This window comes from Vombatus ursinus, unplaced genomic scaffold (assembly GCF_900497805.2).
Source record: "Vombatus ursinus unplaced genomic scaffold, bare-nosed wombat genome assembly UNPS02014774.1, whole genome shotgun sequence".
Lineage (NCBI taxonomy): Eukaryota > Metazoa > Chordata > Mammalia > Diprotodontia > Vombatidae > Vombatus > Vombatus ursinus.
Genome location: NW_020954552.1, coordinates 17,348,942 through 17,364,345, shown reverse-complemented (window position 1 = coordinate 17,364,345; position 15,404 = coordinate 17,348,942). Strand labels below are relative to the sequence as shown.

General features: G+C 38.0%; 1 protein-coding gene across 1 annotated transcript in view; it reads left to right on the top strand.

The window, feature by feature from the left end:
- MSH3 (mutS homolog 3) overlaps positions 1–15,404 on the top strand; it is a 117,889-nt gene that overhangs the window by 83,238 nt on the left and 19,247 nt on the right. The window contains exon 14 of the mRNA XM_027864183.1: positions 1,291–1,448. Coding sequence (XP_027719984.1) covers positions 1,291–1,448 — 158 coding nt within the window. The remainder of the gene's footprint in view (positions 1–1,290; positions 1,449–15,404) is intronic.

The window sequence follows — 15,404 nt, the reverse complement described above, 5'->3', positions numbered from 1 at the left end:
TGTGTGTGTGTGTGTGTGTGTGTGTGTGAGTGAGTGAGTGTGTGTGTGTGTGTGTTGTTTATACATAGTAATTTGCATGTTGTTGTCCTCATTCGATTATGAACTCCTTAAGGGCAGGAATTGTTTTTGCCTTACTTTATTTCCCTAGCACTTAGCAGAAAGCTTAGCACTAGTAAGTATGTAATAAATGTTTATTGACTTGACTCAACTCTCATTTAAGACTATTGTGCAGTAAGGTAACAAAAGGGAGAGTTTGAGAGAAAGCTGGAGAGACTTGTATGAACTAACTGATATAGAAAGAATTGAACAGAACCAGGAGAGCAATTAATATGATAGGTAACAACAACACTGTAAAGACAGATTCTAAAAGATTTAAGAATTCTGAGCGGTGCAGTCACCAATCATGATTTGAGGGTAGGAATGATGATGCATGCTACTCCCATCCTGAAAGAGAGAGGTAATGGACTCAGTGGGGAATGAGACGTATACTGTTGGATGTGGCCAATGTGACAATTTGCTTTGCTTAACTATGTACTTTTGTTAGAAGGGCTTTGTTTTTCTTTGGGGATGAAGGAAAGATAAGAGGTATAAAAGATAAATGCTTTGTTAATTTAAAAAGTAAAATAAGATAAAGCTGTCATTCAAAGTTACCAAATCCTTATAAATTGATCAGTTCAGGATATGCCTCTAGATCCTGCTATACCCACACAGATAGAATCGAAGTTCTGCAAAAGGGGTTCCTTTTTCCCCAGGGATACCAGATGCCAGAACTCTCTTCCCAGGACCGAAAGCTAAGATTCTGACCCAGAAAGAAATATACAGACCTATAATATAGTGGGACAGAGTAGCCTTGCTATTAGGAGGCATGGGGGCCTCACTAGCCATTTATTCTTCCAAAGCCCAATTCTTCAGTCTCCTCTGTATGAAGAGCCAGGTTCTTTAAAAACCAGCCCCCAAAGCCGCTTTGTGTTAGTTCTTATAGTCAGTGCAGGACCACTCTGCCAGGATAGGAGAGGGATAGCTTCCCCAACGTAGCCGCAGGGAAAGGATCAACACTGTGGCTATTCTGACGTTTCATGTGATTCTTCAAGGGACACAAGTGGGAGCCTCCTGCAGCCTGTGACAGCTCTAGGTCACCATTGTCTGTTCCCCTCATGACACGATTGGTGACATATTTTAAAGTGAAAAGAAGAACCTTTTAGTTAATGAATTCAATTTATAGAATAAATTGTACCTGTTAAATAAGAATGCCTCTGGAATGATACGTTAAATTGCTATTAAATTTTCTAGGGGGACTCTGAGAGAGTAATGATAATTACCGGACCGAACATGGGTGGAAAGAGCTCCTACATAAAACAAGTTGCATTGATTACTATCATGGCACAAATTGGTTCCTATGTTCCTGCAGAAGAAGCTACAATTGGGATTGTGGATGGTATTTTCACAAGGTAAAATTATTGGTTCCATTTTAATATATTCCTGAAAATGAATCACATTAAATTTTCTTTTCATTTAAGTATTTAAACTGATATATTTTTCTTAAATGTTTTGGTTCCTGTAAAATTTATTTCATCATGAATCATAGAGCTGCAGAGTGCCTTAATGCTCATATACTGTGGCATTTTCACTTTACACATGAGGGAACTAAGGTCCAGAGAGGTAAATGGACTTGTTTGAGGTGGTTTAGAACATTTATGACCTGGAATTAGAAGAACCAGTTTTTGTCTCAGCTCCACCATATTCTAGTTGTGTCAAATAGTGGACAACCAGTTGTGTCTAGCTGGTGCAACTAGAAAATGATAAAGCTGTGACAGAAACTTCAAAGTCATTTTACCTCTCTGGGTCTCAGTTTCCTCATCTGTAAATGAAGGAAAAAGTCTGCTAAAAGGAAAAATACTGATGAGCTTATATGCGTAATATATGTGTGATAGTGCTTTGGTTCCGTAAAGTTCTATATAAATACCAGCTATGATACTGGTAACTATAACTTAATTTTGCTTTTTATTGTAAGGTGTAAATTTAATTGCCATTGACAAAGTATAGGTGCTCATATATATAAGCTAGCATAGTAAGATGAGAAAAACATGAATACAAGGTTAATTTTTTTTTAATTTTAAGATTTCTCTTGTGGTTTAAAGACTGGTTGTGACCTAACTTAAATTTCATCGTATTTGAAGATTATGAGAAAATAGAATTATTTTATTGAATCAGCAGCTTGAACCATGGTAACTTTAAATTTAACTTTGCTTAAGAACATCTCTCTGACATATTGTCTCACTTAAAAAGATTTTACCAGTTGTCTGTTGCATAGTTGATTTATAATTCAGGTTTATATTTACATAACAATTTATCACCTGGGACTTATTCTTCATTTGCTCTGTGGTGTTCACTTTCAGAGGACATTAAAATATCACAATTCAAAACTGACTTAATTATCATCTCTATGCAGAATGACTCCCAGGTTTCTGTATCCAACCCTAATATCTCTTCTTAGCTTCTGTTGCACATCTCCAACTGCCTTTTGGACATTTTATACTGCCCTACAGGCATCACAAAATTAGTGTGTCCAAAGCAGAAGCCATCTTTCTCCCCAAATCCACCTCATTCCAAAACTTTCCAATTTTGCTAAAGGGTACTACTTTCCTTCCAGTTACCAAGGTGCACAGCCGTGGCATTATACTTGACTCCTCACTCCACTTATCCAAATAATTGTCAAATCCTGACCTTTCTGCCTCCAAAACACCTCTTGCATCTATCTCCTTCTCTTGACAGACATAACCATCATTCTATTGTAAGATGCCATCAACCCTCACCTGTCTCAAGATATAAAATCAACACAAAAAAAGTAGGACAACTTTTAAAAAAGAAAATACTAGAGGAAAAAAGTTTTTTTTTTCTGATAACATCATAACCCACCTAAGCCTTACAATATTACTATTTATTATGGGCCAGCATTGAGTATAAGGAAGGCTTGTCTTAAATACTGTGTGAGTGATTTTAGTTACTGACATACTAAAAAGACCTTATTATAAGCTAGTTTTTCCAGTAAGGCAGACCCACAAAATAGAACCTGAAGATACCTTGAAAATGAGGTTCCTGTGTAATAATTTGAATGTCACAAAATACAAATGCTTCATTGAAAAATAAGATGCAGGATCTGGAATTGCTTTTCTTACATTCTCAGTGGTATGCTTTGTATCATCACCTTCAGAAAGTAGTGAAGATTTCCTGAATTTTAGACCAAAGGGTCATACATGTATAGCTAGAAAAGGGTGTTAGATTTCATCTAGCATAACTTCCTCATTTTGGAGATGATGTTACTGAAACCTAGAGAGGTAAAATAATTTGTCCAGTGTCATACAGCTAAGTGAACTGCGAAACTGGAATTTGAATTCAGATCTTCCAATTTCAAATTTGCCATATTATAACCATTTTCAGGTTCCCGTGGATTCCTTATACTTTTTGGTTCTGCAGCATGAATGGACAATTTATTAATATTCATAATTACTGTACATAATACATAAGTTAAAAAAAGTACTACTCTGAAGAGTCAGCTAGGTGGTACAGTGTTTAAGACTCAGAAAGACCTGAGTTTAAATCCTGCCTCATATACTAACTAGCTCTGTGACCCTAGAAAAGTCATTTAACTTCTATTTGCCTCAGTTTCCTCTTCTATAAAAATGGGAATAACAATAGCACCTACCTCAGAGTTGTTGTGAGGATCAAATGAAATTGTATTTGTAAAGCATCTAGCCAGCCTTATAGCACTGTATAAATGCTCTGTAACTAATATGATTTATGAGATTGTGTGTGTGCGTGTGTGTGCATGTGTGTGTGTGTGTGTGTGTTTGGTTTTCTTTCCATAAGGAATATGTTGAAACATAGCCATTTGTATATTCCACGTCGTTGGTTTCCTTTGAGAGGAATCTACCTGTATCTTTAACTAGAAACTTGTAATAGTTTTGTAGACCATGTAGGATACATTGTTTCATATGAGCTTTTACAAGTTTAGCATTTTCCTAGATTTCCCATCTTGATTTTAAACGATGTTTCCATGGAAATGGAAAGGTTGCTACAGTGGTTTTTCCCCTGGTTATATTTGGCAGTTATGTATTATAGCTTTTCTAAATTGACTTTAAATACTGCAGTGTGATCTGACTCTAACACTTATGAGGGAGGGTTGCTTCAGAGAAAGGAACTTTTTTATTGCAGAGAGTAATAATTTTGATACTTGTGAAATATTTCACTGTTACTGGGTGAAAGCATGCTACTTATCCTAGTTATTACATACAATCCACCCCACATTAATATAATGAAGTGGTATTGTGTGGTGTACTTAAATTTGTCATGTCTTATTTCTTACTGCTTCTGTAATATATGTAAAGTCTGCATTCAACACCACAGTTTGCATGCTTTTCATCACTGTTTATTGTCCATTCTGACAAATAGCTTCCTTAATTATTTGTCACTTTCTAGTTCTCTTCTCAGCCTGTAGTGCTTGGATCCTTTTCTTTCGTTTTGCAACTTTCCCAGAAGTTTGAGTAATTTATCCTTTTCTGGATCAATTTCCCTTTTCCTGGGGAATGCTTTTCGTTTTTTGAAGGTGTCAATGTGTCATGACGTTGCCATGCACAGTGGAATGTAACTGGAACAATACCTTTGTTGCTAAACTACATTTAAACAGGAAAATAAAACCTTGCCTTGTGCTGTCACTGAATGTGTGTATAACAGTGCCTTATGTTTCCTCAAACAGAACCCTTCCTTCTGTGTTAAGTACAAATTTCAACCGGACTGGCCTCCACTAACTTAATGATATTCTAGCTGTGAATGACTAGGCTGGGGTGACAAGCTTGTCCATAATCCTGTAAGTAGGCTAATGAAACCTACAGAAGATTTCACCTTTATTTCACTGGTTGGTTCTATGGAGGATATACATAGACAGATAGATAAAACAATTTCTACCCTCAAGAAGCTTATAGTCCAGTTTAGGACATAATTAAAAAGAGTGGTAACTACTACTACCACTAGCTAACATTTACAGCACTCTAAGGTTTGCAGAATGCTTTACATATATTATCTCATTTGATCCTCACAACAGCTGTGGGAGATAGGTGCTCTTATTCCCATTTTACAGATGAGGAAACTGAGAGAAGCAGGTTAAGTGACTTGGCCAGGGTCGGGCATTCAGCCAGTAAACATTTATTAAGTCCCTACTGTGTGCCAGGCACTATGGAAAACACTAGAGATACAGGTATGAAAAAGAGTCCCTGCTCTCTTGGAGCTTACAATCTAATGAGCAAGACAACACACAAAGAAGCTGAAAAATGGAGAGGGGTACCCAGTGTGGGAGCCTGATGGAGACCAGGCCAAAGGAGAGCAGCTTGTGGGAAATGGGGTGATGGCTGGCCTGAGAGCTCTCTTTAAATGGAGGCTCTGAGAAGAGTTCTGTGCTGGCTGTCCTGTCCTCCAATCAGAGGTGCAGAGAGCACTGATGAGGTGTGAGTACCAAAGCTGATGCACTCTCAGAGGAGGATGAGTTTCTCAGAGGGGGATGAGGTTTCCTGAGGCCGGGATGGAGTCCAGTCCAAAGAAGTGTACCTGGTGGGAAATAGTACGCAGCTACGAAGTGACTGAGGTTGGATTTGCATTCAAGGCTTGCTGACGCCCAAGTCCAGCACTCTGTCTGTCTGCCACACAAGTGATTACAAGGTCCTTCAAAAGTCTTAGTACAGTTTTAAACTATTAAAGCTTAACATTATAATTCCCAATAGACTGTTCATAAATCTTTACTAACATGAGTGGGAGTTGTTTCTAAGAGTACTAAACACTCAGCAGCTTATTAATGTTATTGTTATTATTGATGATAATGTATGCTTATCTTTTTCTTTCTGATCTGGAATGGTGATTTTATTGGTGCAAAGAACAAACACCCTGGAAGGAAACTTCCCTTTATCAAATGTAGATCAGCCGCTATTCTAAAATTTAATTTTTGAGGGTTGCCTGGGCCACTGGGAATTTAAGTGATTGTCAAGAGTCTCAGAGCCTTTAGATGTCAGAAGAGGACTTGAACCCAGGTTTTTCCAACTCCAAGACAGACTCTTTCTCTACCAAGCTGAGCTTCTTTTCTCCACCATTCATTCTGTTTGACTGCTACTTTCTGCCTTGTCTCCTCCTGTATACTTGGAAAGAACCCTTTTAATGCTCTCTTTTGTTCTCTTGTTCTTGTTGTCATCCTTAGTTGCTATGTTTGTTTCTTTTTTTTTTTTGTATTTTTCTTGTTTGGGGTGGCTGAGAGGCAAATGATCTCTTCAGGCTTGGTTTTCTTTCTAGGAATGTTCTGGATATCTTTTTTCTTGTATTAATTTTTGCATTATGGTATTAAGGTTTGTTTTTTTAACTCAGTATGTTCTTTTGGGAAATCTATAATTCTCAAGTTGTTTATAACCATCCTGTCTTAGAGATCAGTATGTTTTGCTTATATAGAGATCATGCTTTCTTTTAGTGTTATTGCTTTTTGCTTTTCTTTTTCCAGATTGTTCTTCACTTCTTTGTTTTGTTTTGTTTTGTTTTCATTCTTAATCACTTATTCTCTATTTCATTTCTTTGGTAAGACTTGCCACCATGGAATTTATTTGTACAAGGCAGGCCATAGGTTCTGTTCTCACAATTTTTATTTCTCTTTTAAGCCCTGCTACTTCTCTTGATTCTCAATATTGTAGTTAAATTATTTTTCCACTTGACATTTTCTTGCTGTTTGCAACATTTCCTACTCCATTCCCATCCGAAGGAAGGTATCTGCATACACCTTGAACACGTAATCATTATTCCATGGATATTATTGCTAAAACAGAATGATCCTTACTTGAATCAGAATTTTGCTTTGTAATGGATACACTTTGGGAACAGCTCTTTGTTGAAAGACTATTTAGGATATTGCTTCCCAAGCCAGGTAGTAAGGCATATTCAAGGAATTCCTGAATTCCTGGAAGCCCGTGGATAATTACCCTGGGGATTAAGAGGATCTGCTATCCAGAGCAGCCTAGATCTCATCTCTCTTCCCAGCTTTATTTCCTAGAACCCCAAGTGCCCCTCCCCCACTACTTTACTTCCTTGCCCACAGCTGCCTTTCTTCCCTTTCCCTAAGGCTCAGAGATGGTGATTTAAAAGGAAGAGAAGGGCATCCCTAAAGCTGTAATTAGGCATTTGGGCGCAACTATTTTAGTATACCATTTCAGAACTTAATAGGAAGAAATTTCCTTGATCAAGTTGTCAATGAAGTGTTCTTAACCATAGAAAGCAGCTCATAAATTAATAAATTCCTTGGCTCCATTAATGCATTATTAACTGTTCCTGACCTATATAAGGACTAGAAAGGAGGATTAGGAGGATTAAGTCTTCCTGTCAATCCTAAAAATATCCTGGAGGGTTTTTCCCCTTTAATCACATAACTGCAACCTTCTGTGTAGCCTGAGCTGGCCAACTTTTCAGTACCTTTACCGTGAAACCAAAGAAATTTCATCTAGGTTTCCATTACATTTGGGTGGGAATATATACAAGGTGATAACAAAAATCAGGTATATGTTCATTCATTTCATGTTAAAATGTTCTGGGCTTTCCTTTATTTCTAAAAAAATTTCAAAATTTAAAACATTTAAAATTCATCACTGTGTGTCTTGTACATAGTATGTGCTCAAATGATTTATGAATAATGAAAATTTTAAGCTAAAAATGCATTATGTTGATTCAATTTATTGGAAACATTTAGCACAGCTCCGTAACATCTATACTAAGATCTTGGTGAGTCACCGGCATCACTGTGTGCAGGGCATGTCATGAGGTGCTACTGAAAGAAATAAATTCAATGGAAAACTTGTTAGTCCCTTTCCCTAGAGGGCTAGAGGCAGGACCAATACACATTTAAAAAAGACAATACTTAACAAATTTCAACCTAGCTTAAGTGTAGTAAAGTAGAAGGGAAACTGGTAGGAGAGTCAGATGTGGATGCTAGTTTCAAATGTTTCACTGACGTGCTTTGGGACTTTAGGTCACAGTCTCTCTCCTTTAAAATTCCTTCATCTGTTAAATGAGTGACTGGACAAGATGGTTGTTAGTGTCCCTTCCAGCTGTAATGTTGGAATTCACAAGGTTTCTGAGCAGAAATTAATAGTTATATAAAGTTACATAAGTGCTCAGGGGATGCTAATAAAGTTCATGGAGATTAGTTTAATGAAAATTTTAAAGGAGAAAAATAATGAAATATGGCAAGGCCAGAAAGAGAGGAGGGAGATTGTTGTATGCAAAGATTTAAAGGCTAAATACCAACCTCTTTGGCCTTTAGTTTCCCATCTGTAAAAGAGGGTGGTTGGATTCTTAGATCTTTTCTAGCTCTAAATCTGTGATTCCGCATTGGGGATGTTGCTGAGGAATTTGCAATGAGTGTGAGAGGCAATCAGAAGACTGGATTTGTGAGCCAACAAGGATCAGATGAACAAAATGATCTTTTTGTGTTTGGCCTCATTAAGAAGCTGGATGAAGGCAGTCGTGAACCTACTTAGCGTGTTACCAAGGGCTGTGAATTTTTTTTTTTTAAGACCTGCAGAAATCTAGTCTAGCCCCAGCAGTCCTATTGCTGCATGAGGTCCCCTGACAACAAAACAAGGAGAGCAGGACCAGTTTTAGCCCTGACTTTGCCATGGTGTTTGTTATCTGGAGTTAGTCACAACATCTCTCAACCTCAGTTTTCCAAAGGAGATAGTAGAACTGTAGATTTAGAGCTGGAAGGGACCTTAGAGATCCCTGAGTTTGACCCCTTCTTTTTACAGATGAGGAAACTGAAACTGGAGAGGTCAGATGACTTGTCCAGGATCACATAAAGTCTGAAAGGAGATTTTTTTTTAGGCAATTGGGGTTAAGTGACTTGCCCAGGGTCATGCAGCTAGTAAGTGTCAAGTGTTTGGTCTGAGGCCTAATTTGAACTCAGGTCCTCCTGACTTCAGGGCCGGTGCTGTATCCACTGTGCCACCTAGCTGCCCCCTGAAAGGAGATTTAAACCTAGTTCTTCCTGACTTCATGTCTGATATTCTGTTCACTGCCTACCCTTCCTCCTCTGTAAAGCATCTTGCATTTTATATAGCTTGGGAAGCTATATAAATAAATGCTCATTATTATCATTGTTGTTGTTATTGTTATTATTACGTAGCTAGAAGGCACAGTGGATAGAGTGCTGGGCCTGGAGTCAGTAAGACTCATCTTCCAAAGCTCAAACCCACCCTCAGACATTGACTAGCTGTGTGACCCTGGGCAAGGCACTTAACTCTGTTTGCCTCAGCTTCCTCATCTGTAAATTGAGCTGGAGAAGGAAATAGCAAAGCACTCCAGGAGGCTTTGTAATGTTTCAGTGCTGATGCACTGAACAGCACAATGTCATCCACACACAGGTGCACATTGCAGTCCTCACTATACACAGGGATGCTTCAGTTTGACCTCTTTAATGGATTTCTGCCATCAGAGTGGTAAGCACCTGTGGTAAGCATACATCTCCTCGATTTATGCCTTGCCTGACATTCACTTTCATAGAGTCAGACAGGCATTGAAGAGGGCCTGGAGGACACTGACAAGGATAGTTCCGAAAAAGGGGGTGGTATAAAACCAGGGGTTTTTATAATAATAGCTAGCATGTATATAGTGTTTCACATTTGCAAAGCTTATCTCATCTGATCCTCACAACCACCCAGTAAAGTAGGTGATAAAATTATCCCCATTTTACAGATTAGGAAATTGAGATTGAGAAAAGGTAAATGATTTGTCCAGTGTCATACAGCCAATAAGTGTCTGAGGTGGGATTTGAACTGAGATCTCCCTGAATACAAATCAAGCATTAGTTAGCACTAAAAGTATTTTTTTCTTTTAAATCATGCTTTGTTGAAACCAGTTTGGCTTTAAAACCAATAGCTTAGCATAGGGTAGTCTATTTTAAACGTGCCATTTAATGATGTTTTAAATTAAATCATATCCTGTATAATTATGATGATAATAACTTTTTATACATGCTTTTTATCTTAGCTAGAGAATATGAAATAATAAGTTTGAGGTTATTTGCACAGTTTTTAATTAATTTCAGATACTGTTTTATTGTAATGCTAAACTTTCAGAGTAGAGCATTAAAAGCTAATTTGAGTACCATAAAAAAAGATTTAAAAAGCTATTAACTTCTTTTTCAGTTCATATTTATTTTAATTTTATGATTTTTGGAAATATAACCTAAGAAATATGCACAATGTCCAAATGTATAAGGAAAAATAAAGGAACACTTCAGTCTTAATCATACTTTCATTACTTGCAGCTTTTCTTTCAAATGACCTGTTAGTACATGTGAAAATTTTTTTTCCCCCACAGAAGTTTTAACTAATATGATCAGGTTATTCAAAACAGTCTGACTAGACAATGTACAAATAAAATAATAATGTATTTACATCTTACTCATATGAAGCACCTTCACAGAAGCAATCCAGAGAGATGAGTATGTTAGGAATTATTATCCAGCTAGGTGGTGCAGTGGATAGAGTGCTGGGTCTGGAGTCAGGAAGACTTATTTTCCTAAGTTCAAATCCAGCCTTAGACACTTACTAGCTGTGTGACCCTGGGCAAGTCACTGAACCTTGTTGGCTTCAATTTCCTCATCTGTAAAATGAGCTGGAGAAGAAAATGGCAAATCACTCCAGTATCTTTGCCAAGAAAACCCCAAATGGGGCCACGAAGAGTCAGATATGACTGAAAATGACTAAACAACAGATGTTACAAATGAAGAAACTCAGACACAGGAGCAGTTCAGTGACTTACACAATTTGTTTAGTCAATTAGTCCCATAACTGAAATTAAATCCCAGGACCAGCAATTCCCCATCTACCATGATCTACTGAATTCTAATCAGTGCATTCCTGAAGCACTTTTGAAAGTGACCAATAGTTATTTTTTTAATTAAATTTTTCAATCAATGAAAATTTGCCTTGTCTCCCTCTCACCCTTTCCCTGACCATTGAGAAAGAAAGAAAAACAAAGCCCTTGTTATAAACATATCTAGTCAAGCAAAACAATTGTGTTACCTTATGTCACTCATACATGGCAAACTGGTTTTATTCCTCTTCTTTTTTCCTCTGTCTTGGTTAATAGAAGAGAGAAAGCTATAGTGATAATGGGTTGGGGTGGACCCAGAGGCAGAAGAGGAAATTTCCTGTATCAAGGGCTAGTTGGGGAGCTGCATCAAGTGAAGGGAATGACACCAGCAGAGTCTTTAGGGGATGTGGACAATGGGAAGGGGATGTATGTCTTGAATTAGGCCAGCCTTTGTGTGGTCAAGGGCAAAGCATGCAATAAAAGCTAGTGGCATGAATGTAGGGAAGAAACCAATTGAAATTGGAAAGTGCAGTGGAGCTTGGGAATCATCATGATGGGCATTGGGAGCAGGACAGGATGTTCAGTATGAAGTGCCTCCAGGAAAATCCTGTGTACCCAGACAGCAGCACAAGGGTTTTTAGACTCATAGGTAGTGGACTGCTCAGGGTGAACTTCATTTCACCAGCTTCACAGTTTTGCCCAAGACCAGCCTAATGTGTGACCAGCAAAGGGAGTATGGTATGGGTGTGTATGTTGCCCTGTAGATACACTAACTCATGAGCTATATGAGGCCTTCTGACTGCTTGTTCTGACTTCCTAATCTTTTGTTAGGTGAGGGAAGGACAGTGCTGAACATCATCAGTAATATTCCCATACATCTCCTCTGACTCTGCCACCATCCTGGTGCACACCCTCATTGCCTCACAGCCAAGTGATTGCAGTAGTCTGGTTTCGGGTCTCCCTGACTCAAGTCTCTCCCTTCTATAGTTCATTCTCCACTTAGCTGTCAAATTGATCTTCCTAAAGCACAGATCTGACCATGTCATACTCCTCCAGTTAACACCCCCATTCATTAAACTCCAGTGGCTCCCTGTCACCCATGGGATCAGGCATTTTCACTGGCTATATTCCATGCCCACAGTTCTCTTCTACCTTGTTTCTACCTCCTGACCTCCTTCATGTCCCAGGCCATCATGTCTATAAAAAGCCTTTCCTGATCCCCTTATTGCTAGTGCCTTCCCTCTGTGGATTACTCCCAATTTGTCACATATATCTCATTTGTACATAGTTGTTTGCATGTTGTCTCCCCCATTAGACTGTGCCTTTGCCTTTCTTTGTATCCTCAAGGCTTAGTACAGTGCTTGGCACGTGGAAGGTGCTTAATAAATGTTTATCAGTGGGCTAATTCTTCTATTGCCTAAAATAATCTTGGATAATAATTTAGCCATTTTGAAAAATGAGTTAATTCTTTCAGTCTGTGCACTCACTAAATGATGCCTTGGTTGCTTTCAGTTTTCTAATGGGTTTCAAAAAAGTTAATGCTTTACCCTAATATACTTGGGTGGGGGGTGGATTTCCAATGTGGTTTTTTGTGTGTGTGTGTGTGTGTGTGTGTGTGTTCCATATGGTTTAAAGTTCCATTCATTTAGCAGGTTCCATTCATAAAAAGGACCAGAGTCTGTTTAGCTGAAGAAGAAAGATTAAGGGTATTTATGTTCTTTGATTTCCTTATATGGAAATGAGCAGAACTTCTGCCTTTGTTTTTAATATAGTATTGGGAAACAGCTCAATAAAAATAAAGTACTTCGTGACTAAGCTGAACTTCAGTGAATATCTGATTAAATGTCTGATTAAAATGCATTTGGCCATTATCCTAATTCTTATGAAACTAATATGTGTGCATAATATATACATATAATTATATTCAGTGTGTTAGAGGTTGGATAATTCTGCTGTAGCAACTAACAGCCAGGGAGATATATAGGCAAAGCAATGTGAAGGTTAAATGAGTGTTAGACATTATTATTCTAAAGATTTCAAAATAACATTAAAGATTAAAAAGCTATTTTTCATATTGATAAAAGTTTAGGAAAAGATTAGCAGGCATTAGTAAATTGAGATAAATAGTGCGTATTTGTGTTTCAAAAAGTAATCAAAATACTCTTAGGTTAGCAGCTTTTCAGCGAAGCTTTAAAAAAAAACAAACCTTGGAGTTACAGAATCTAGAGCCAAAGAGGACTTAAGAGATATCTCATCTTGTCCAACCTCTCCTCATTTTACAGATGAGGAAAACAGCCACAGGTAAAAAGATAAAGTGTATAAACCTCACAGAGGAATCAAGACTTTGAACACAGTGTGAGATGGGGGAGGCTTCTGAGCTGTGGGAATGATGAAGAATGTGGGAATTCATTCAACAAGTGTTTATTATCCTCTTGATAACCTTGTAGTTTTTGGGGGCAATGCATCTCATAGGCTTTGAGTTAGCGACACATGGAGGAAAATGCTTGAGAAACTTCCCGATCTAGAACACGGGCTTTTTAAACATAAAACCACAATGAAGTATTATGTTGCTCACATTGGAGTGGAAGGGCATTCCTATAGGCCTTGCTGAGGGGAATGAAGATAAGAGTACCTCCTTTAAGCTTTAGATTTGGTCCAGCATGTTCCCAGAACATACACTTTTGATGTACAGCCACCTCGATATTGAGCACACAGTTTATTTATTAGTTAATTAATTAAACTAATTTTTTATTAATAGCTCAATACTTACAGGACTTTGGGAGAAATTATTTTCCCTGCTGCTGACATTTCATCATGTTCTCTGAAAACACATAATGCTTCTGGTGATAGACCTTATGTCTATCACCCAAGAACCACTCTAGCTAAGTTTAGGAAGATTTATCAACAGGTCGGCTGCAGAATGATTTTTCAGCAACATCAACTCATAAGGTATAGAGGAGTCGCATTCTGTCAGTGGTAGGAGGACCTAAATGAATTCAACCATAGATCCATTGAAATATTATAGGAGTTCTCCAGAAAGGGGTACTTAGCTTTCACATGAGGAAAAGAAATTCATACAAATTCTTAGCTCTCTTCTGAGATCCAGAACTGCATATCTAACTACCTATAGGATATGTTGTTGTTTAGTTGTTTCAGTTGTGTCCAACTCTTCTTGATCCCATTTTTTTTTTGTTTTTGGTGAGGCAATTGGGGTTAAGTGACTTGCTCAGACTCACACAGCTAGTGAGTGTTATGTGTCTGAGGCTGAATTTGAATTCGGGTCCTCCTGACTCCAGGGCTGGTGCTTTCTCCACTGCGCCACCTAGCTGCCCCTATTTGGGGTTTTCTTGACAATGATACTGTATTATGGTTTGTCATTTCCTTCTCCAGCTCATTTTACACATAAGGAAACTGAGGTCAACAGGGTTAAGTGACTTGCCCAGGGTCACACAGTAAGTGTCTGCAGCTAGATTTGAACTTAGATCTTCCTGACTCCAGACCCAGCTCTCTATCCACTGCATCGTCTAGCTGCCAAATTGGATATGTGCAACTAGCAATTCAGACTCAACATGATCCAAAACCAAAGCTTATTATTTTTTCCCTCTAAACCTATTCATTCTTCTATCAGTAGCAGCACTGATCACTTTATCTCCCATGTACAAGACTGTGGCCTTTTAGTTCTTCCTGTTCTGTCATCTCTTAAGTCCTACCAGTTCTTACTATGCAAAGTTTCTCACATCTATCACTTCTACTTAGGCACCATCTTAATACAGACATTCATTACCATTAGTCTACTCAGTATCTTTCCGTTTTCCTTTCTTCTGTCAAAGTCATTTTTCACAGATCTAATTATGACCCCCCCACCCCATACCCCATTGATAAATCTTCAGCGACTCTTAATTAAAATTCACCCACTTTTGCCTGACATTCAAGGCCCTCCCCACCTTTCTAGTTTTATCTCTTAAAAATTTTTTTTTCAATTGGCAGAAATCCATTTTCTCTCCCTCCCACCTTGTCACAACCCCAGTGGGAATGGGGTGGGGGGAGGAGGAAATAAGAACAATCAAATCCTTTTAACAAATATGCATAGTCAGGCAAAAAAATTTCCACATTGACCATGTTCAAAAATGTATGTCTCATTCTGTATTCTGAGTCCATCACATCTTTGTTAGGAGATAAATAGCATGCTTCATCATTGCTGCTTTGCGGATTGTAGTTGATTGTTGCATTTATCGGAGTTGAGTCTTTCAAAGCTGTCTGTCTTTACTGTGTTGTTGTTATTGAATAATTGTTCTCTTGGTTCTGCTCACTTCACTTGGCATCAGTTTATACAAGTTGTCCCAAGTTTTTCTAAAACCATTATTCCTTATAGCACATTAGTATTCCATTATAATTATATATCATAGTTTGGTTTGCCATTTCCTGGGTGATTAGCATCCCCTTCATTTCCAGTTCTTTTCCACTACTAAGCAAGAACTGGTATTAATATTTTTATACACATGGGTCCTTTT